At 49.0% G+C, this 22,993-nt stretch overlaps 1 protein-coding gene across 9 annotated transcripts in view; it reads right to left on the bottom strand.

Annotated features, from left to right (window-relative positions):
- agrn (agrin) overlaps positions 1-22,993 on the bottom strand; it is a 519,366-nt gene that overhangs the window by 434,795 nt on the left and 61,578 nt on the right. Inside the window, exon 1 of one of the 9 annotated variants that reach the window (XM_078425214.1) lies at positions 5,164-5,253. The exons of the other annotated variants lie outside the window; for them this stretch is intronic. Within the exon in view, the coding sequence (XP_078281340.1) occupies positions 5,164-5,167 (4 nt within the window). The 5' untranslated portion in view covers positions 5,168-5,253. Of the gene's footprint in view, positions 1-5,163; positions 5,254-22,993 lie in introns of those variants that run through there. 9 annotated transcript variants of the gene reach the window in all.

The raw sequence follows: 22,993 nt of genomic DNA, 5'->3' as shown, positions 1-22,993 counted from the left end.
GTTTAGAGATACAGCGAGGAAACAGGCCCCTTCGGCCCAGGCCGACCAGCATTCCCCGCACTTTAATGCTATCCTACACACCATTATACCAAGCCAATTAAACCATAAACTTGTACGTCTTTGGAGTGTGGGAGGAAACCGAAGATCTTGGAGAAAACCCACGCAGGTCACGAGGAGGACGTACAAACTCCATACAGGCGGCAGCTGTAGTCGGGATCGATCCCGGGTCACCGGCGCTGCAAGTGCTGTAAGGCAGCAACTCTACCGCTGCGCCACCGTGCCGCCCCTGCTTTTCAAATAAGCAAGGAAAACTGTCAACGATTCATGAAAGCAAATTGCACTACAGTATGGTCAGACTCCGGCATTTATTTTTCATTTTAAAACCACATTGGTGACAAATGTAAAATGGACAAACTCCGAGAAGCCACTTGATCCCTATCGCCCCATCTTCCTCCGACTGTCAATAGAGGTGGCGCAGCGTTAGAGCTGCTGCCTTACAGCGCCAGAGACCCGGGTTCCACCCTGACCACGGGTGCTGTCTGTACGGGGTTTGTGCTTCCTCCCCGTGACCGCGTGGGTTTTCTCCGGGTGCTCCGGTTTCCCCCCACACTCCAAAGGCGTGCAGGTTCGTAGGTTAATTGGCCTCTGTAGATTGTCCTTAGTGCGCGGGGGCACTGATGATGGTCGCGGGTCCCGCCTCCCTCTCGTGGCGCGGTGAAGTCCGCGGCTGGCGAGCTGGGCCTGCCCCCTCCCCCTTCCTTCCCGACTTCTATTCCACATCCTTGGTGGCCACTGTATCCTCCTCCTCCCACAATAAACCTCTGTCCACCCCAAGCACTGAAGGAGCATTATCAAATGGAAAATAACTCACGGTGTGAATTATTAACTCGGCTCGGCATGCGAGCAAAGTTATTAAACCGGACTTGTTAAAGCTGAACTTGGGAACCGCTTCCCCATCGCCTGGTCTACACCACTGTGGCTCAGAGTGAAATTGCATCCATTAATCACCTGATGGATTCATGTCAAAACAGCGATGTTTCAGGATAGGTTATACCCCTGTCTCAGCAGCAACGCTCAGATGTTCCCAGAGATCTCGAGGGGGTTTGTGTCTCCACTGCTAGCTTTACTTTCTTTGTTTCACCTCCAGGCGATATTTCTTCTGCTGGTCAGACAATTGCTGAACAATGACCAAGAGAGGAAATTCTCACCAGCTCCTGTGTGTCGTAGCACCTTGAGGGGAGGGGGGGGGGGGTGTTCTTATGATCTTAACACAGCTGCCTTGGGGTAAACAAGTGCTAATTCCAGGAAATCCAGCTGCCAAACAAGAGCCCCTCAAAGGACAGCCAGCTCCAGTTCCAAGTGGCCTAAAGGGAAGATCGTCACGAGAAAACCCTCGCAGACGGGGAAAATATGCAGCTCGACGAAAATCAGACGGCTCTCTGCAGACAATGGGCCGCTTGTAGACAGGAGGAACTGTGGATGCTGGAATCCTGAGGACAGCACAAGCCTGCTAGCTGCTGGGCCCTTCATGTTTGGCTGTTCACGGCTGGGAGAAGGAGGAATGACCGGGGTGGGACAAGTCTTCCAGCTGGTCACTCCTTCAGCTCCCTGCCTCCATCCACCGAGCATTGACCAAGACAGGACTCGGCCACTGACCGAGCGAGGAGGGCCGACAGCGAGCGAGAAGGCACGTCGGTGAGAGCGGAGGGCCGGGGAGCCGGCGCCTGCGTGGGACCCGGCTGTTGGTCGGTCAGTGAGCCTCGGCGGGAGGGAAGGGAGAGGGACCGTCGGGACTATGCGGCATACTTCTGGAACTCCGTCGGCGCCCTACGCCTGGCGACTCTTGGCATACTTTGTGTAATTTGTACAAAACAAAGAAATTCACCGAACTCGCGACAATAAAGTATCAATCAATCGGAAGCTCGAAAGTGGACACCACCAGCTTCTTCCCCTCTGCTATCCTGCATCCGAAAGGTTCTTCCATAAGCCACGGGCACTATCTGATTCACGTCTACTCTCCAGGAACCGCTCCGGGACCAACAGGACCCCACCTGGAGGGCCAGTGAGGAGACTGGCTGTGGGAGGCAGTGCGCAGCTTTGACAGCCGAAGGCCCTGCAGCAGCCTGGGGCTGGGCTGGACCAGGCACCGCTCCAAGAGGCCGGGCGCCTGGACCGGACGCGGCGTACAGCGGTGGAGCAGCGGCAGAGGACACCATGGTTACTCTTGGCCATGACGACCCAGTACCGCCGCCAGGACAATGGACCTTCATGGTCAGATCAAGATCCCTGTACTTGCAACAACTGGCACTCGACAATGGTGCCTAACTGGTGACTCTGTATGCTGTCTCAGTGTACTACTGCTATACACTTGTACGGTAGTTGAGATGCTTATCCAATATGTATCGAAGTGCTTATGTATAGTGATGCTTGTGCTGAACTGAATACAAAAATGAATTCACTATGCCTCAGTACAAGTCAAGTCAAGTCAAGTCAGTTTTATTTGTATAGCATATTTAAAAGCAACCCACGTTGACCAAAGTGCTGTACATCAGTTCAGGTACTAAGAACGAACATACAATGGCACACAAACATATCAGCACATACATAAACAGTTCACAGCGCCTCAAGCGCTAGGGAGTAGAAATAGGTTTTGAGCCTGGACTTAAAGGAGTCGATGGAGGGGGCAGGTCTGATGGGGAGAGGGATGCTGTTCCACAGTCTTGGAGCTGCAACCGCAAAAGCGCGGTCACCCCAGAGCTTAAGCCTAGACCGCAGGATAGTGAGTAGCCCCAAGTTGGCCGACCTGAGGGACCTGGAGATAGAGTGGTGGGTTAGAAGATTTTTGATATGGGGGGGGGGGGGGCAAGCCCATTTATGGCTTTGTATGTGAATAGGAGGAGCTTGAAGTTGATTCTGTACTGTACTGGGAGCCAGTGGAGAGAGGCCAGAATCGGGGTGATGTGGTCCTTCTTACGAGCACCCATCAGGAGTCTCGCTGCGGCGTTTTGGACCAATTGCAGGCGGGACAGGGATGATTGGCTGATCCCAGTGACAAGTAAAGTACCATACCATACCATCGTTCCATCTCTGACGACCCTTTACTGGTGCAGGAGAAAGAGAGAAACCAAAGTTGTTTTTCTTGTGCAGGAGGGGAATCAGAGTTGCTGCATGTGCAGGTTCACTAACAACTGGTGCAAGTTGCAATCATTCTGCCTCTAGACTCGGCACTTTAAAAAAAATGTTCTCTGAACTAGGAACCACTTGTTGGAGAACAGCGTTGAATGTTTTTCACCCACTTACCCGTGTGAAGGTAGCGGTAAGGCACCAGCTCAAAATGTTGCGGTCCTTTTATTGAAGGTGCTCCCACCGTGTTCTTGGTGAATGAGTTCCAGAATTTAGACCCAGAGTTCCAAACGAATGGCTCGTATAATTCATAACAATGGAATGTTGGCCTTCGTAACAAGAGGAGTTGAGTATAGGAGCAAAGAGGTCCTTCTACAGTTGTACCGGGCCCTGGTGAGACCGCACCTGGAGTACTGTGTGCAGTTTTGGTCTCCAAATTTGAGGAAGGATATTCTTGCTATGGAGGGCGTGCAGCGTAGGTTCACTAGATTAATTCCCGGAATGGCGGGACTGTCGTATGTTGAAAGGCTGGAGCGATTGGGCTTGTATACACTGGAATTTAGAAGGATGAGGGGGGATCTTATTGAAACATATAAGATAATTAGGGGATTGGACACATTAGAGGCAGATAACATGTTCCCAATGTTGGGGGAGTCCAGAACAAGGGGCCACAGTTTGAGAATAAGGGGTAGGCCATTTAGAACGGAGATGAGGAAGAACTTTTTCAGTCAGAGGGTGGTGAAGGTGTGGAATTCTCTGCCTCAGAAGGCAGTGGAGGCCAGTTCGTTGGATGCTTTCAAGAGAGAGCTGGATAGAGCTCTTAAGGATAGCGGAGTGAGGGGGTATGGGGAGAAGGCAGGAACGGGGTACTGATTGATAGTGATCAGCCATGATCGCATTGAATGGCGGTGCTGGCTCGAAGGGCTGAATGGCCTACTCCTGCACCTATTGTCTATTGTCTATAAGAAAATAGCGCCAAGTACTTCCGGGCAGAAAGACTGGCAGGCAGCAGCACAGTGGTAGACAATAGACAATAGGTGCAGGGGGAGGCCATTCGGCCCTTTGAGCCAGCACCGACATTCAATGTGATCATGGCTGATCATTCTCAATCAGTACCCCGTTCCTGCCTTCTCCCCACACCCCCTGACTCCGCTATCCTTGAGAGCTCTATCTAGCTCTCTCTTGAATGCATTCAGAGAATTGGCCTCCACTGCCTCCTGAGGCAGAGAATTCCACAGATTCACAACTGGGTCTCGACCCGAAACGTCACCCATTCCTTCTCTCCTGAGATGCTGCCTGACCTGCTGAGTTACTCCAGCATTTTGTGAATGATCTCCAAGTCATGGTGTTGGGTGAGGTAGAGGCTCCCATGAGGAGATGGAATCGGTGGGTCGAATGGCCTAATTCTGCTCCTGTCACTGATGAATCGTCATGTGGCCGTTCTGCTTGTCCTCGATGATAGAGGTTGCGAGGGCGGGAGATGTGGTCAGAATCCTGTCGGTCACGGAGTGGTTCAGGCCGAGGACAACGGGCTGCAAAATGTTCCATGGAAATCAAAGCAGAGTCCCCGTGTAAATACCGGAATCGCGAAAGCCCAAACGCAGGCAGCATTTAAGAAGTGTCCAGACAAGTTGTTGAATTGTCCAGGCTAGGGGGCCAAGCATTGGGAGATGGGATTAATACCGATGGGTGCCCACTGGTCGACATGGATGTGGTGGGCCGAATGGCCCCTTTGTCCTTCTGACTCTAACCCGATCTCGCCATACTTGGGAAATACAGTGCAACTATTATTGTTACGCAGAATAATACGCTATTATAATATTCTACACACAGCCCCAATAACCAAGGGGTTCATGAATGCCCGACGCAGTCGGAGCAAGACTTTCCTTCCGTTATTCCTCCATTCCCTTTGAAAGAAAGGTCAACATACTAATTAGCTTTCCTAATTAATTGGTGTACGTGGTGGGTCATGCGCAGGCCCAGCTCGATCTCCCAGTTCAGCAGCCTCACTCATTTAAGCAACATCCCACGCACACTCACCCATTCAATCTTTCGATCTTCGCAAATTGCAAGCTCGTTTCATTCCCCAAGGCTGAAACGTGTGGGGAGCTGCAAAGATTCAGCATCCATCCGGCAGAAGCTCGTCTCAACAAAAGGTGCCTCTTTTATGCTGCAAATCCAGTGTAAAAAGCAAACCCAGCCCCTTATTGAAAGAGTGAGGGAACACAGCGCCGAGTCCCCGCGCATCTAACAGTGAGCAAAAGGCGGGTGCCAATGAGTGTGGACGGTTCCCATCACCGACGTCTTTCACCTTGATTAGCGGACAATAAAAAGCACAAATTAATTTAAGAAAATGCGAGACGTGACACAAAAAAGGTTGCTGCCAACAACACGACCAGCCGACACAATGAGTCACACAGGGGTGCCACAGCCTAGCTATTCAGTGCAATTCTTGTTCCCACAGATTCAACCAACATCAGTTGCTGGATAGGTTTGTCCAGCAGTGTGTCCGTGGTGTATGGTGCCAAGTGCGCCTGGCACGATAGACCAAGTGTGCTACATCAATGGCTCAACGGTGCTATATTCTCACGTGTACAGTGAAATTTCTTTTGCGTACAGTTCCGTTAAAAAAAAAAAAAAATCTTACCGCACATTTGTACAATCGTACTTAAGTACAAGAGTGTAGGAATAGCAGATCACACTGAGGTAGTGCATGAGTTGCCACATTTCCAGCACCGTCTTGTATGATCCATGCCCAAACGTGCAAGCGAGTGGGCTAGGTAAGATTAGGCAACGCAGTAGACAGCGATGAGCAAGTCCAAAGGGCCCGTTTCCATGCTGTACAGTTCTATGACACCATCATGTCAAAGGAGAACGATGGAATCATGGTCAAACAGCGGGGGAACAGGCCCATCGAACCAACTTGCACCTGCCGACCAAGATTCCCCATCTCCACCAGTCCCATCTGCCTGCGTTTGGCCCATATCCCTCTAAACCATTCCTGGCCAAGTATCTATCCAAATGTCTTTTACATGTTGTGATAGTTCCTGCTCAACTACCTCCTCTGGCAGCTCGTTCCATTTACCCACCAGCCTTTGCGTAACAAAAAGGTACCCCTCGGGCCCCATTAAATCTTTCCCCTCTCTTATCTTAAATCCATGACCTCTGGTTCTTGATTCCCCAACTCAGGGAAAATACTGTGCATTTACCCTATCTATTCCCCTCATATGATCTTATACACCTCTAGACGATCACTGCTCATCCTCCTGCACTCCAAGGAATAAAGTCCTAGACTGATCAAACTCTTCCCTGTAGCTCAAGCCCTCGAGTCTCCACAACATCTTCTGAAATCCGAATCAGTAGCAAGTAAAGAATATTTGAAAAAGGCTTCAGTCTGCTTTAATTTAAATGAGACAAAACGCAACAATGGAAAGAGGCAAGGGAAATGATGAAGAGGGCGATATGGCTATTGTCATTCTGAAGACATCCACATGCCCCTACCAGATGAAATCTTGCATTTGTGAGATGGCCAAGGAAAAGCCTTTGTGTAGGCCGGTTTAAACCAAAGACAGACACAAAAAGCTGGACTGACTCAGCGGGTCAGGCAGCATCTCTGGAGAAAAGGAATAGGTGACGTTTCAGCTTTTTGTGCCTATTTAAGGAAAAGTCTTTGGCAGACACTTGATTGCAGGCGAATTGGCTGAAGTCATCACAGCTTAACTATCAGTCAAGTAGAGATGGAATCAAATGATAAGACACGAAACGCTGGAGTAACATAGCGAGTCAGGCAGCATCTTTGGAGAAAAGGAACAGGAGACGTTCTGGGACGAGGGCCTTCTTCAGACTGAGAGGTCAAGTCAAGTCAAGTCAATTTTATTTGTATAGCACATTTAAAAACAACCCACGTTGACCAAAGTGCTGTACATCTGATATGGGATGTGGGGGAGAGGGGTAAACCAACATCTACAGCTCCTTCCGACACACATGGAATCAAATGATGATCATTCCACTGGGTTAGATAAAGGAGGACATAGAAATTACTGTGTCTAAAGCATTAGTGGTAGAACATGAACATGGATGCAAGCTCTACTTTGCTGGTCAGTAGACCCTGAGCCCTGTTTTTCCTGACTAAAACACACCTTTAGATGGCCAATGCTTCGAGAGAGGCAACGCAACAACAGAGCGGTAGGGAACCACACACATGCACACACTTATTCTTTTTTAGGTTTCTAGTCGAGACCCTTCTTCAGACAGAAAGATCAGTGTGAAGAAGGGTCCCGACCCGAAATGTCACCCATTCCTTCTCTCCAGTGATGCTGCCTGCCCCGCTGAGTTGCTCCAGCATTTTATGTCAACCATCCTCTTATTTTTCAGTGTTCAAGGTAGCAAATTAATTGCTGAGGGTTATCCCCAATGTTATTCATAATGGAAGCCATTAACTCACCACAGAATTTGCCACCACGCAGTCAGGCGCTGCAAAGAATGGCCTTTGAAGTGGCTGAGGGAGTATTGTGCAACCTGTGGGTTTGACAGCCTTGGAGCCAACACCTGTCCAACCCTAACGCCTTTGATCTAGCCCAAGTTTAAAAGCACCAGCATCACTTACAGAGCATCGCCTGATCAATTGTACTAGGCAGGGCACTGGGATAATGAGTGCACTTGTCCCTTTCACTTACTACTCTGTAAATGGGAAGATTCCGGCTTTAGTTCTGCAAGCATGGGGCAGCCAAATGGAATCTATCCGAAGAAGGGTCCTGGCTCGAAACGTCACCCAACGTTTCTCCCCAGAGATGCTGCCCGACCCGCCGAGTTACTCCAGCACTTTGTGCCTATCTTCCGTGGAATCCATTTCCTCACCGCTCCCGAAACCCTTCGAAGCCGTGTCCAACATCATTCACACTGGCCCTGTACTTGCTTGTCTGCATTGGCTCCTAAATGCAACAACTTCCTGGTCTTGAAAACTCTCCACGGGGAGCTTTGGCCTGTTCTGGTTCTGTAAACCCTTCAATCGGCACAGCGGTAGAGTTGCTGCCCCGCAGCGCCAGAGACCTGGGTTCAATCCTGACTACGGGCGCTGTCTGTATGGAGTTTGTACGTTCTAACTGTGACCGTGTGGGTTTCCTCCAGTTGATCCGGTTTCCTCACACACTCCAAAGACATACAGGACTGTAGGTTAATTAGATTCAGTGAAATTGTAAAATTGTCCCTAGTTTGTAGAATAGCATCAGTGTATTGTTTCTGCGCTGTATCTCTGAAGTCTAAAGTCAATTAGAAGCCAGGCTCTCAGCTCCCTCAGCTCCCTCCTATTTTCCTTCATTCAATCTGATGAAACTATAGTACGTAGTCAAGTCAAGTCAAGTCAATTTTATTTGTATAGCACATTTAAAAACAACCCACGTTGACCAAAGTGCTGCACATCTGATTAGGAAAAAAAAGAAACATACAGTGGCAGGCATAGTATTACTGAGAAAATGTTGGTTTAAAAAAGTGCAAGAGCCACAAAGAGGTGGGTTGGGAGATCGCGACTACGCCCATATATTGTAACAAGTCCATACAGTAGTCCGATGACAGTGGGGCAGAAACTGTACTGGCTGTCGTAGTCTTAAACATAGTCTTGCTTATTCTAGTGCAGGAAGGAACTGCAGATGTTGGTTTAAACCGAAGATAAGACACAAAAAGCTGGAGTAACTCAGCTGGTCAGGCAGCAGCCTGAAGAAGGGTCTCGGCCCGAAACGTCACCAATTCCTTTCCTCCAGGGATGCTGCCTGACCTGCAGTTTACTCCAGCCGTTTGTGTCCATCCTCTCTTGTGTGTTCTGCATACTGCTCAAGGGATGTTGGCGCGTGTGCACACACAAAGCACACGCGCACAGACAGACATGCACACAAAACTGCACACTCCCTGTCTCGTGCACATACAAGCGCACCTATGCAAACTGCACACTCCCTGTCTCGTGCACATACAAGCGCACCTATGCAAACTGCACTTATTTTCGGCGTTGGCTGGCGGGTTTATTTTATGTTGAAGCACACAGCTTCCTGAAGCAAAACCTGTCAGAACATCACCAAACAAACATTCACCGTTTCCAAATCAAATATGTGCTCAGAGAAAGAATATTTTATCTGTGCGTTAGTGCCTGCCTTCCTTCCTTCCCCCAAATTCAACCCTTCCAAAACAACAGTCCAGATGTGGAACTGATCCATTGTTATTAATTCCAGCTGTGAACGTAAGTGGGAACCCCTAACAGCCCTGTCTCTGAACATTTACCTTTCATCAAAACTTAACCAAACATGCCAGGAATAAAATGTCCAAAGTCTGACTTGGATGTCATGGCTTGGCAGGGAATTGCTCCCGAGGGATCAGCATGAAACCACAACTCCGGAAAAAATGGGGGGCTTGGAAGTTATTACTCTGCCCCAGGGACCTGTCCCCCGGTCCTAAGATAACACAATTGTCTCTTCAGCATCCAAGTCCAATTTTAAAAAATACACCTCAAACCCAAGGCTATTAGTCGGTTTAATAAGTTTAAGTGAAGCCACACGACTGCGCAGGAAGGATTAGTGGAATTAACCCAATGGAAAGCACTATCTGCAATTATTTTCTAAATGAAGCAAGGACACTAATCTAAAATGTTTCCATTAGGTAAGACATTCCCCCCCCCCCCCCCCCAATAATTGCTTCAAATTGGTCAAATTTACGAAGCTGGAGCAGTGGTGGTTCTCCAGTGCGGTCATGGATTCTGGCAAGCTTTATTCCTTTGAGTAATTATAGAAAGGCCTGACAAGATTCACGTTTATGACCATCTCAACTTAACTTTGAGGGGAATAGTTTGATGGGCAGGGGGGCATCGAGTCGACAGCAAGCATTACGGGTCTGGAGTCACGCGCGCGACAGAAGGGAATCGATGACCGCCCGTGAAACATGCCGATGTGGCAGTTTTACTGTCGTCAGGGTGATTTTCTTTTTACATTAACTGAACTTTGCTGCCACGGTGCGATTTGAACTCGTAGATCATTGAACCTACACGACAGGAACAAGCCCTTTTATTCACCAGGTCTGCATCGACCATGATGCCAGTTACTCGTTCCTCTCTCTAGATATTTAGTCCACTCCCATCAGCTCTGCTCTTACTACCCCAATGTTGTGCCAATATTATGATTCAACACTGTTAATAAGACTAAATAAATAGAATGAAGGGGAGGCCACTTGTATCTATTCCACCTCAGCTGGGCTTTCAATTCAGTTGGGGCTCCTTCTTGCCCCAACTCCATATCCCTTTGATTCCTTTCTCATCCAAAAATGTTTTGATTCATGTTTTCCATAAGACCCTAAAATCTACACTTCTCCGTTGCATGTCGGCTGATTCACTTGAAGGCAACTTGACATTTTTATTTGGTGCAGAAAGATCAAGGGAAATGTATCAAATACAAATGTGTGGTTTTAGTTAGTCTGCCTGAATTGAATTGAATTGAATAAATTTTATTAGCCAAGTATGTACACATACAAGGAATTTGCCTTGGTGCTTTGCTCGCAAGTAACAACACGACACACACTAAACAATTATGAATAAGGCTTTATAATTTAAACATGTGAAGAATGAAATAAAATACCAGAGCAATAGGAGGCTACAGACTTTTGGTTGTAGAGCAGAGCTACTGCTCGTGGGAAAAAAAACTGTTTTTATGTCTGGCTGTGGCTGCTTTGACAGTCCGGAGTCGCCTTCCAGAAGGAAGTGCTTCAAAGAGTTTGTGGCCAGGGTGAGAGGGGTCAGAGATGATCTTGCCCGCTCGCTTCCTGGCCCTTGCAGTGCACAGCTCGTCGATGGGGAAAAGGTTGCAGCCAACAACCTTCCCGGCTGATCGAACGATCCGTTGCAGCCTCCGGATGTCGTGCTTGGTGGCTGAGCCAAACCAGACCATGATGGAGAAGGTGAGGACAGACTCTATGATGGCAGTATAAAACTGGACCATCATTGCCTGTGGCAGATTGTGTTTCCTCAGCTGCCGCAGGAAGTACATCCTCTGTTGGGCCTTTTTGACTGTGGAGTCGATGGTGGCCTCACATTTAAGGTCCCCGGATATGATGGCTCCAAGGAAGTTAAATGACTCCACAGATGTGATTGTGGTGTTGTTGAGGGGGAGCTCTCCTATAGTGCTTAGGATTGTTGGGGTGAATTGTACAATCCAGGCTACATAGAACAGTACAGGACATGAACAGGCCATTTCGGCCCACAATTGCTGCACTGCACATGATGCCACGATAAACTAACCTGCACATGATCCATGTCCCTCCACACCCTGCATATCCATGTGCCTCTTCAAGGCTACTATCATGTCTGCCTCCACCACCACCACTAGGGTTGCCAACTATCTCACTCCCAAATACGGGACAAGGTGACATCACCGCCTCACGCCACCTCACCCAGCCAGTGGCCACGTGCTCCCGCTCCACCAATGGCGGCTGCCCGGGCCAGGAGGAGGGTTGCTACGCAACTTCCGTTAGGCAAACACACTCGGCCCCGTCCCCGAACACACTCCGTTAGCCTACAGCGGCCCGCGGGCCTAATGCAGGATAAGGGCGGTCCCGTAAGGGACAAACCAATTTAGCCCAAAATACGGGATGTCCCGGCTAATACGGGACAGTTAGCAACCCTAACCACCACCCCTGACAGTGCGTTCCAGGCACCCACCACCCTCTGTGTAAAATAACGAGCTCCCACGATCGATAAAGCATACCAACTCAAAAGATTAGGGGCACTCTGATCATCTCCAATAACTTCTGCTAACTTCTACAGGTGCACTGTAGCAAGCATTATGTCAGTTTGATACAGAAACAGCTATAAGACAGAAGAATTTGTCGGGAGTCATGGCTCTCCCCTCTCCTCTCCTCCCCTCCCCTCCCCTCTCCACTCCTCTCAGGCAGAAGGTACAAAAGCATGAAAACACGTACCACCAGACACAGGAACACTAGACTACTGAACATTCTCTCACAAGCTAGGATGTTGGCCTGATCTTCCAACCCACCTCACTGATGACCTTGCACTATTGTATTCTCTACACTATCTTTGTCACTGTAACACGATAATAATGCAACGCAATATTCTGCACTCTGGTATTTTTCGCTTTCCAATATATTTTATACTTATGCATTGCTTGGTTGCACTTATATGATGGGACACGTGACAATAATAAACCCAACACCAATACCCTGCTTCTCTTTCTACAGATGCTGCCTAACTTACTGAGTGTTTCCATGGTATTTTGTTTTATTTCAGATTCGCAACATCCGGTGTATTTTGATTTTATTTACCATGACCCACAATAGCCTCCAAATCCATGATCTTTCACTTTTGTTTGTATTCTTGTGTGGAACTTTATCAAAGGCATTCTGCTGGTTATAGTCATGGAGATGTCCAGCAAGAAAATAGGCCCTTTGGCTGACTTTGTTCATTCCAATCACGATGGCATATAGGGCTAGCCCCATTTGCCTGCATTTGGCCCATATAGCCTTCTAAACCCTTCCCATCACAATATCTGCCCAGGTAGACACAAAATGTTGGAGTAACTCAGCGGGTCAGGCAGCATCTCAGGAGAGAAGGAACGGGTGACGTTTCGGGTCGAGACCCTTCTTCAGACTGATGTCAGGGGAGGGGGGCGGGACAAAGATGTCCTGAGATGCTGCCTGGCCCGCTGAGTTACTTCAGCATGTTGTGTCTACATTCAATTTGAACCAGCACCTGCAGTTATTTCCCTACTATATCTGTCCAAATATCTTTTAAAAGTCATCATTGTATCGATTTCTGGAGGTTGTTCTACCAGATATGGACTATCCTCGAGTGAAAAACTAGATAGAGCTCTTAAGGATAGCGGAGTCAGGGGGTATGGGGAGAAGGCAGGAACGGGGTACTGATTGAGAATGATCAGCCATGATCTCATTGAATGGCGGTGCTGGCTCAAAGGGCCGAATGGCCTCCTCCTGCACCTATTGTCCATTGTCTAAAAGGTTCCCCCCGAGGTCTCTCTCCTCTCACCTTAAATCTATGACCTCTACTTTCGAATCCTCTACTCAGGGCAAAAAAAAAGTCTGCGTATCACTTTATCCATGCTCCTCATCACCTTATACACCTCATTAAGGTCACCCCTCAGCCTTCTTTGTACTCCAAAGAAAGTACCCACCAATCCAACTTCTCCCTGTAACTCAAACCTGCACACCCTGAGGCTCTATAAGGCACACGTCAGACCGCATTTGGAGTACTGCGAGCAGTTTTGGGCCCCATATCTGAGGAAGGATGCGTTGGCATTGGAGAGGGTCCAGAGGAGGTTTGCAAGAATGATTCCAGGGACGAGTGGGTTAACATATGATGAGCATTGATGGCACTGGACCTGTACTCGCTGGAGTTTAGAAGGATGAGGGGGGACCTCTTTGAAACTTGCCGAATAGTGACAGACCTGGATAGAGTGAATGTGGAGAGGACGTTTCCACTTGTGGGAGAGTCCAGGACCAGAGGGTACAGTCTCAAAATAAAAGGACACACCTTTAGAAAGGAGATTTGGAGGAATTTCTTTAGTCAGAGGATGGTGAATCTGTGGAAATCAAAGCCACAGATGGCTGTGGAGGCCAAGTCAGTGGATATTTTTACGGTGGATACTGATGATTAGTAAAGGTGACAGGGGTTATGGGGAGAAGCAGGGGTTGAGAGGGAAAGGTAGATCAGTCATGATAAAAATGGCGGAGTAGACGTGATGGGCCGAATGGCCTAATTCGTCTCCTCCAACCTCCGAACTTATGATTCGCTTGTCACAAATCCCAGCTCGTTTTTTTCCATCGGATCACAGTTTTCCAAGCGCTCAGTACTTTCCGACCGCAACCACAGATCCCAGTCACCTCTCCGCCCGCCACTGATGTCATCGTGTCAGGCCCAAGACCCAGGCAAGCGAGCACAAACCCCGGCTTTCACACAGCCACTTCATTTGCCCACTAAACCAGCAGGAAACGGGTCCAGCTTTCAATGAACAATGGCCAAAGTGAATGCAGAGTGCAGCTCCGAAGATAAAAGAAGGTTCAATTCTTCGCCAAAATAATAGGCACAATTGTACAGTGCGCGATACCATTCAAAGCCAAATAGCGACCGGACAATACGCAAAGACTAAAACCTCATTGATAATAATGGCCCATCTGTGTGCACTCTATATTCTCCTCCCAGCCTTCTTTGAAGCTGGTTGAGAGTGTGGCTGGAAGAATGCAGAAATAAAGGGCTTTCTTTAAGGATGAATGGCCGATTCATCAATCCACAAAACCATTTCCTCCCTGCCTCAAAATTTAGATTTTTAAAAAAAGTTTCCAAAATAGCTCTTTAGAAAGTTGCGTAATGGTTTAATAATTCACATTAGGGCTCCGGAGACCAACGTCACCAGTGTCCTGGGGACAGGTGGTCTCACTAAATTTTGGACAGAGTAGTTCAGGTTTACACGTTGCATGGTCAGGCAATGGCTCGGGTTCATTATTGTCATGTGCACTGAGGTGCAATGAAAAGCTTTATTTCGCATGCCACCTAATCAAATCGGACAACACTAGACGCAAGTACGAGCAAAGCTAGACACACAAAGCTGGAGTAACGCAGTGTGTCAGGGATCTTGGGAGAAAAGGAATAGGTGACGTTTGGGGTCGAGACCCTTCTTCAGGCCGAGAGTCCGGGGAGAGGGAACCGGGGGATATGAAAAGGTACCTGGAGCAAACTAATGAAAGATAAGCAAAACAAAAGACAATCAAGCCAGACTCAAGTACAAAGGGTACAGAGTGCAGAATATAGTTTTCAGCATTGTGGCACACCAGTTCCAGGGGCAAAGTCCAACGCCTGTAATGGGGTAAAGATGAATCGGGGCTGTACCCCAGCTCATCTCACGAGGGTACAGGTGTCAGAGGTTATGGGGAGAAGGCAGGGGTTAGGAGGGAGAGATAGATGAGCCACGATTGAAGGATGGAGTAGACTTGATGGGCCGAATGGCCTAATTCGACCCCTATCTCTTCTGATCTCATGGAAGGACTGTGCAGAAGCCTGATAACCGCGGGGAAGAAACTGTTCCCGAGTCTTGTGCTGCGCGCTTCCAAGCCTCTGTATCTTGATGGAGTTGCTCATCTAACAGGATACATGACAGTCCCATCGGATTCCCCAACAAAAAATCGTTGCGAACCGAAGCACGAACACTGTGATATTACAATCCAATGCAAGCCTCATCGCCCACAGGAAAATGCAGTATCACGAATCACACGTGGAGTCAAATGACAACAGTGATCCGTGTGTATAAGCCACACCTCAGGCATTTTCCACTGAACGTCTTAAATAGAAAACTTATCCTTTGAACTGCAGGGGCCAGGAACATCACTGTCGAGTCGGCCCACGTCCGTTGCTGTGGCAACCGTCCAGTGATCGAAAGGTTTCGTGCTGTGCAACATTCAGCCCTTTAGTGCTGACGGCTCTTGGGAGAAAGGGAGATTGACGCCGTTGTTGAGAAAGCAGAGCGAACATGCCCCTTCCCACTCCACCCCCATTAACGTGACCGGAGATGTTGGGAGGGGCGGGACGTCCCCCCAAGGCTACGGATGCATCTGCTCCACTTCAAACTCTGGGGCCACAAGAGAGCAGACTGGGGGTCGTTCTCCGTGGGACGAAGGAGAGGTTTGGTTGACACGGCAAGGATCACAATCGGGTGCAACGGTAGAGTTGCTGCGTTACGGTGCACGGGTTCGATCCTGACTACGGGTGCTGTCTGTACAGAGTTTGCACATTCTCTCCCTGTGACCGCGTGGGTTTTGTCCGGGTGCTCCGGTTTCCTCCCACATTCCAAAGACATTCAGGTTTGTAGGTTAATTTACTTTGTTAATTGTCCCTGCCGTGTAGTGTAGGGTAGAACTAGTGTATGGGTGGTCGCAGGTCGGTCTCTACGCGGTGGGTCGAAGGGCCTTTTTCCACGCTGCATCTCTCAAATGAACCAAGGGTGTGAGGGGGAAGAGAGAAACTGGCAGAGGTACATTCAGGATTTGAAGGTGCACAGTGCGTGGGCAGGGGATGGGTTGGGTGGGGCACACGACAAAACCTTTATTAAGCAGAGTAGACTTATGATCTGGAAAACAATGTACGGCTGGTGAAAGTAGAGGTTAGCGAGGTTATTGAGAGGGGAGGGGACACAGGGGACGGGAGATGCTGGAATCTTGAGCAAATAACAAGGTGCTGGAGGACCTCAATGGGTCAGGCAGCATCTGTGGAGGGAAACGGACAGGCGACATTTTCGGTCAGGTCCCTTGTTAAGACTCGATGGAGTAGGGGGGGAAGACAACTGGAAAGGAGGAGTTGGGGGGGGGGGGGGGGGGGGGCAGAGCAAATTCTGGATAATGATAGGTGGATACAGGACCGGGGCAGAGGAAAGCAGCAGATGGGCGGAGTAGGTCTGGTTGTCAATCATTGCCCTCCTCTCCTCACCTGCATCCACCTATCACTTGTGTGGGAAGGAACTGCAGATGCTGGTCCACCTATCACTTGCCGGGCTTCGTCCCGCCCCCCCACCTCCTTTCCAACTCTCCCCAGCCCCCCATTCCAATAAAGCGAGGGGGGAAACATGTAAAGGGGATCTACATGCCAACTTATCCCTCGTGAGGGCAGTGGGCATTTGGAAGAGGCTGGCAGAGGAAGTAATTGAGGGTGGGCACAATGACAGCAAAAAGACACGAACAGGAAAGATTTAGAGGGATATGAACATCTTGGTCAGTATTGATCAGTTGGGCCGAAGGGCCTGTTTCTGCATTGTTTCAGCCAAGGAACGGTGACCCCCCCCCCCTCCCTCCTCCCCCGCAACCTCTCCTGATCCATGGATCCTACTCAGTCCACTCTGCTCCCAACCCCACTCCAACAGGATAAGACCCAAACACCCTGCAAAGGCCGGGAATCGTCCGGATGGGGTCTTTTCCAGTAGCTCAGCTGGAGGGAATGTATGGACCTTTGCAGCAACTAATTTCCAGGAGCCCGAGGCTGACGGAGCACGACTGAACGTGAAGGTCAAGAATATAAACCCTATTCCCATGAATAATACAGAACACGTACTGACCTTAACCTAGAAAGATATTCATACGAATTTGTACTTGTGGCCATTGCACCAGCACTTCCCTGCAGAATGTCACCCTTCCTTGCACTGAGTCCCAAAGTTCCAGGAATCATAGAACATAGAGCAGTGCAGCACAGGAACAGGCCCTTCTGCCCACAATATCTATGCCAAAATGATGCCAAGACAATAGACAACAGGAGGAGGCCATTCGGCCCTTCGAGCCAGCACCACCATTCAATGTGATCATGGCTGATCATTCTCAATCAGTACCCCGTTCCTGCCTTCTCCCCATACCCCCTGACTCCGCTATCCTTAAGAGCTCTATCTAGCTCTCTCTTGAATGCATTCAGAGAATCGGCCTCCACTGCCTTCTGAGGCAGAGAATTCCACAGATTTACAACTCTCTGGCTGAAAAGGTTTTTCCTCATCTCCGTTCTAAATGGCCTACCCCTTATTCTTAAACTGTGGCCCAACCCTTATTTGCCTCAGCATAGAACACAATCATGTAAAAAGAGCTGGGCCAAGACTAGGGGTCTCTCCACAGATCCCATTCTAACCTAGGGGTTCCCATCTGACCCCAAAATATTGCACATCTCTGTCCTCAGGCTCCTGCTTCTCCAACCCAATGTCAAATCTGTCCATGGAAGCGTCTGTATTTTTCCACATTTGCCTCAGCCACTGCCTAAGAAGAAGAATATATAGAGAGAGACAGAAAGCTTTAAGAGGGAATGGTGGAGCCCTAGTCCTAATTATTATAAAGATAGACGCAAAAGGTTGGAGTAACTCAGCGGGACAGGCAGGATCTCTGGAGAGTAGGAATGGGTGACGTTTCGGGTCAAGACTATCTGAAGAAGGGTCTTGGCCCGAAACGTCACCCATTCCTTCTCTCCAGAGATGCTGCCTGACCCGCTGAGTTACCCCAGCATTTTGTGTCTCTGTTTAGATCGAGGTCAGGTCGAGATACATATACCAGTAAAGTTAACCTCACTGTAAATGGCTCGGTTATAATCATGTATTGTCTTTCCGCTGACTGGTTAGCACGCAACAAAGGCTTTTCACTGTATCTCGGTACACATGATAAGAAACTAAACTGAACTACTGTGCACCTTAAAACACTGCTACACTCTCCACGCTAGTGGGACTTGAACTATTCAGCATTTTCCAACACCTCCCCCAAAGGACTCCTTGACTTGAATTCACACAGCGCTAAGAAATAATCTCTTCAATAATCATTGATGCTTCCCCCTCACTTCCCAGGCAGTGCTGGAGTGGGTGAGGGTCAGGAATACATTGGAATTGTGCCCAAAATAAGGAAACCAAAGTGTGGGAAACAGATATCAGCTCCATTTCTTTTCCCAATAAAATAAAACAGCTGTTGGATACAACGCTGGTGTAAAGTGGCTGATGCAAATACAGCCCCGGCTGCTGGCACTGAACTCCCGTTGACCAGATCACACCGAGTGCCAACCAGCAGGTCTACTATGAATGTCGCAGACCAGGGCGTTGTAGAGAAGGTGGAGCCATGTTTGTTCTAGACTCGCTACCACAGCCACGCTTGTTTTCTTTGCGCTTGCCCGCGACTCCATTCTCTACCTTCTACATCGTGGAGTTGGCACCTGGAGCCATTTCCCTTCTCATGAACTTCACGGAGATCCCCCCCAAAAAAGCCCTGCGGGAGCTACAAATCTGAAATCTTTGGAAACACTCGGCATGACCGGAGAGAGTGTGAAATGGAGATGATGTCGACAATCTCACGCACCGACTCTGACACGCTCGCAAGTGTTCACGAGCTCATAGGCGACAGGAGTGGAATTAGGCCATTCGGCCCATCAAGTCTGCTCCGCCATTCAATCATGGCTGATCTATCTCTCCCTAACCCCATTCTCCTACCTTCTCCCCATGAAGGTAGACACAAAGTGGTGGAGTAGCTCAGCGGGTCAGGCAGCATCTCAGGAGAGAAGGGTACGGGTGTCGTTTCAGGTCGGAACCCTTCTACAAACCGAAACGTCACCCATTCCTTCTCCCCCGAGATGCTGCCTGACCCGCTGAGTTACTCCAGCATTTTGGGTCTACCTTCAATTTGAACCAGCATCTGCAGTTATTTTCCTACCTTCTCCCCATAGCACCCGACACCCGTACCAATCAAGAATCCGTCTATCTTTGCCTTAAAAATATCCATTGACTTGGCCTCCACAGCCTTCGGTGGCAATGAATTCCACAGATTCACCATCGTCTGACTAAAGAAATCCCTCCTCACCTCCGTCCGAAAGCTACTTTCTTTTATTCTGAGGCTGTGACCTCTGGTCCTAGACTCTCCCACTAGTGGAAATATCCTTCCACATCCACTCTATCCAGGCCTTTCACTATACAGTTAAGTTTCTCTCTCCACAGACTAGCTGAGTAATTCCAGCAGCTGGCTTTCCCCCTGTCCCTTAAACAGTCCCCTGTGCTGGTGGCAGCCTTGCTTCCACTAGGGTTCTGTGCATTCCTGGGTGAATGCTGGGGGTCACTGTGCGCCCAATACTGGGAGCATGGCCAAGCTAACAGGAACAATGAGTTAATGCGGGGAAGTGGGCCTTGTGGGAAGTCCCTGTTGTTATGCTACATTACCAATGTGTTTTGCATTGATTTCCTGCGAATTAAAAGGTTTTTCTAATATTAAGGGCAGGCACAGTAGCACAGCTGGTAGAGTTCCTAAGTTCATAAATTCTTGGAGCAGAATTAGGCCACATTCAGCGTAGACTTGGTAGGTCAAAGGACACGTTTCCACGCTGTTTCTTTCAATCAACAAACAACTTGGGATGTTAGAAGGGTTCACCAACAACGAAGAAGACTTTGACAGGGTTAGACTGTCAATAGGCCAACTGGGTCATCTAGGCCAGGGCCCAAGGCATGATTCCTCTCAGATGGTTCCACCTCTAGTGATACGGACCCTCAACACAGCACAGAATCAGGCCATTCAGTCCACCACATGCATGCTGCCCTTCACGTACCTAAATATGCTAGTTGGCTTTCTCTGAACTTGGTCCGTTGGAGCAATTCGTGTGCTCTACTAGGTACTCACAAACACAATCTCACTCGGGCAGTGTGCTCCAACCACTTTCTGACTGAAGACACAAGGAACTGCAGATGCTGGAACCTTGCGTGGACCACAAAGTGCTGGAGTAACTCAGCGGGTCAGACCACATCTCTGGAGCACATGGATGGGCAATGGGTCAGGACCCTTCCTCAGACTCACCGAGAGGGATTTTATCTCAAAACGTCACCTATCCATGTCCCCTAGAGATGTTGTCTGGCCCACTGAGTTACTCCAGCACTTTGTGTTCTACATGTTCTGGGTGTCAATGTTCTTCCTCAAATCCACTCTCATCCTTCATCTTAAACCAGTACCCTCGAGTTTGAGGCAAACCTGAATTGGGGGACAATTTTCTACTGTATACTCCATCTTATGTAAGTGCAGTCAATCCCAGCCTCTGGCGCCTTCTGTGTGGAGTTACCACGCTCTCCCTGCAGATGTATGGATTTCCCCAGGGTGCTCCAATTTCCAGTCAAGGGAGAAAGTGCATGCTTTGCATGTGTCTGAGTTCTTGTGCCAGTAATGCCGCTGCAAGCAACATTTTCAGTGGGACTGCATCATACTTTTGCATAAGACAAGAAACTGGACTGGACTACAATTAGTAAATGAAGCAGCATCCAAGATGCAAGTTCACCAACAACTAAGAAGACTTTGACAGGGTTAGACTGTCAATAGGCCAACTGGGTCATCTGGACTAGAAGTTCTCTCTGGGGAAACTCATTCGAAAAGCACAACGTTTCTGGGGCTGAACATGTTGCTACATCAGCTTGTGCTGCCGCAGTTATCAGCAAGTAGTATATCACAACAGAAATAATTCAGCCGAGGACAACTCCAGCCTCTCCCCCTCCCCTCCCCCCCCCCCCCCCCCCCCCCCCCCCCCCCCCACAATCCAATACATCTTGCAATAAACAAATGATTAATGGGTGGACCGATGGCACTGGCAACAACTCGGCCTTTCAATCTTGTGTGTGGGTGTATGTGTGCATGTCGGTCTGGCCATCTCCATCCCTCCCTCCTTGCCCCTCCGTCTATCTCTCCATCCGTCCGTGTGGTGCGTGTGCGTAAGAAAGTCTATTTACCCGCAGGTAAGGGAAAACAACGGTTCAAGAAGACTGTCTCAACATCCGACCGCTTGAAAACCCCGGCCTTCCCAAAACACATGTTGTTAATTCAGATTCATTCATGGGGGAAGGGGGGGAAGGATGGGAAAAAAAGCACCATTCATTTTTACCAATGACATTTAGTTTCGTTTATTGTCACGTGTACCCAAGGTACATTGAGAAGCTGTAGGTACATTAGAGCCACCTCTGCCAGGCAGGAAGGGCAATTGTATCTCAGATCGCCCGAAATGGGATCTGCTTCAGTCCAACAAACACAACCTTTTGGAGCCATCGCGGGAAGTCATGGGAGGATGACGGAGAATAGTACCGACTCCAACACCTTGCTACTGAACCTTCTAGTCCAGCCTCTCAGTGAAAGCATGGCTGCACCACAGGTTAAGGCCACCGATTTCAACCAACTGGGAAGGGGGTCGTCGACTGGGGATTTAAATCCAATCTTAGCCGACTGTGGGAAGATTCACGACCCAATCTGATCGAGGACGCGACACTCTGCGTCAAAAATCTGCTTTCACTTCGGATGTAAGGTATTTCAGTTATAGAAAAGTAGCAACCAAGTTTGGTTTAGAGATACATCGCAGAAACAGGCCCTGCGGCCCACCAAGTTCGTGCTGACCAGTGATCCCCGCACACTAACACTATCCTACACACACGAGGGACAATTTGCAATTAAGCCAATTAACCTACACACCTAAGCCTGTACGTCTTGGGAGTGTGGGAGGAAACCAGAGAAAATCCAGGAGAAAACCCACCCGGGTTACGGGGAGAACGTACAAACTCTGTACAGACAAGCACCTATGGCCTAGATCAAGCCCAGGGGACCTGGGTTTGCTCCAGGCTATAGGTGCTTGGATGTACAGAGTTTGTACGGTCTCCCCACTGTAAGGCAGCAACTCTATCACTGTGCCAACGTGCCACCCTAGCTGGGCCAAAATCCATAACTTTCCTGAACATCAGAGCAGGACACGAGGGTCTGAATCGGCTGTCAATACGGCCAATGCCATAAAATGGTCAATGGCAACAGCAACACACTCCCCAACCCAGCGGCCAGAGACAGCTTCATCCGTGGAAGCTGCAGGAGGGTCAGCCTGACAAGGTTAGGCCTAGTCAGCCACAGCAGGGAGTGCAAACGCAGGTGAAACATTCCCTTCTCCAAACAGGACAACATCAAAGCCACACCATCATCCTTTGTAGATGGACGGACACCAAACCTAGCTACTGTCCAAAAAACAAAATGCTGCAGATGCTGAAAATCTGAAATAGAAACACTGGCATTAATACTCAGCCAGTCAGAGTCAGACAGCATGTAAACGGGCCCTTTGGCCCAACTTCCCCACGCCAACCAAAATGCCCCATCTACACTCTTCCCATCTGTCCACCTTTGGCCCATATCCCTGCAAACCTCTCAGATAGCATCTGTGGAGAAGAAACAGAGTTAACATTTTCAATCTTTTGGTTCATGGCTGGTTGTTTGCTGAGCAGATGTCATAGAGTCAGGTTGTACAGCATAGAACAGGCCCTTCGGCCCACCATTTCCATGTCGACCTTTGACACTATCCCCATTTGAACACTTCAATGCC

The sequence above is a fragment of the Rhinoraja longicauda genome, chromosome 30 (assembly GCF_053455715.1).
Source record: "Rhinoraja longicauda isolate Sanriku21f chromosome 30, sRhiLon1.1, whole genome shotgun sequence".
Lineage (NCBI taxonomy): Eukaryota > Metazoa > Chordata > Chondrichthyes > Rajiformes > Arhynchobatidae > Rhinoraja > Rhinoraja longicauda.
This window is presented reverse-complemented; position numbering and strand designations above follow the sequence as displayed.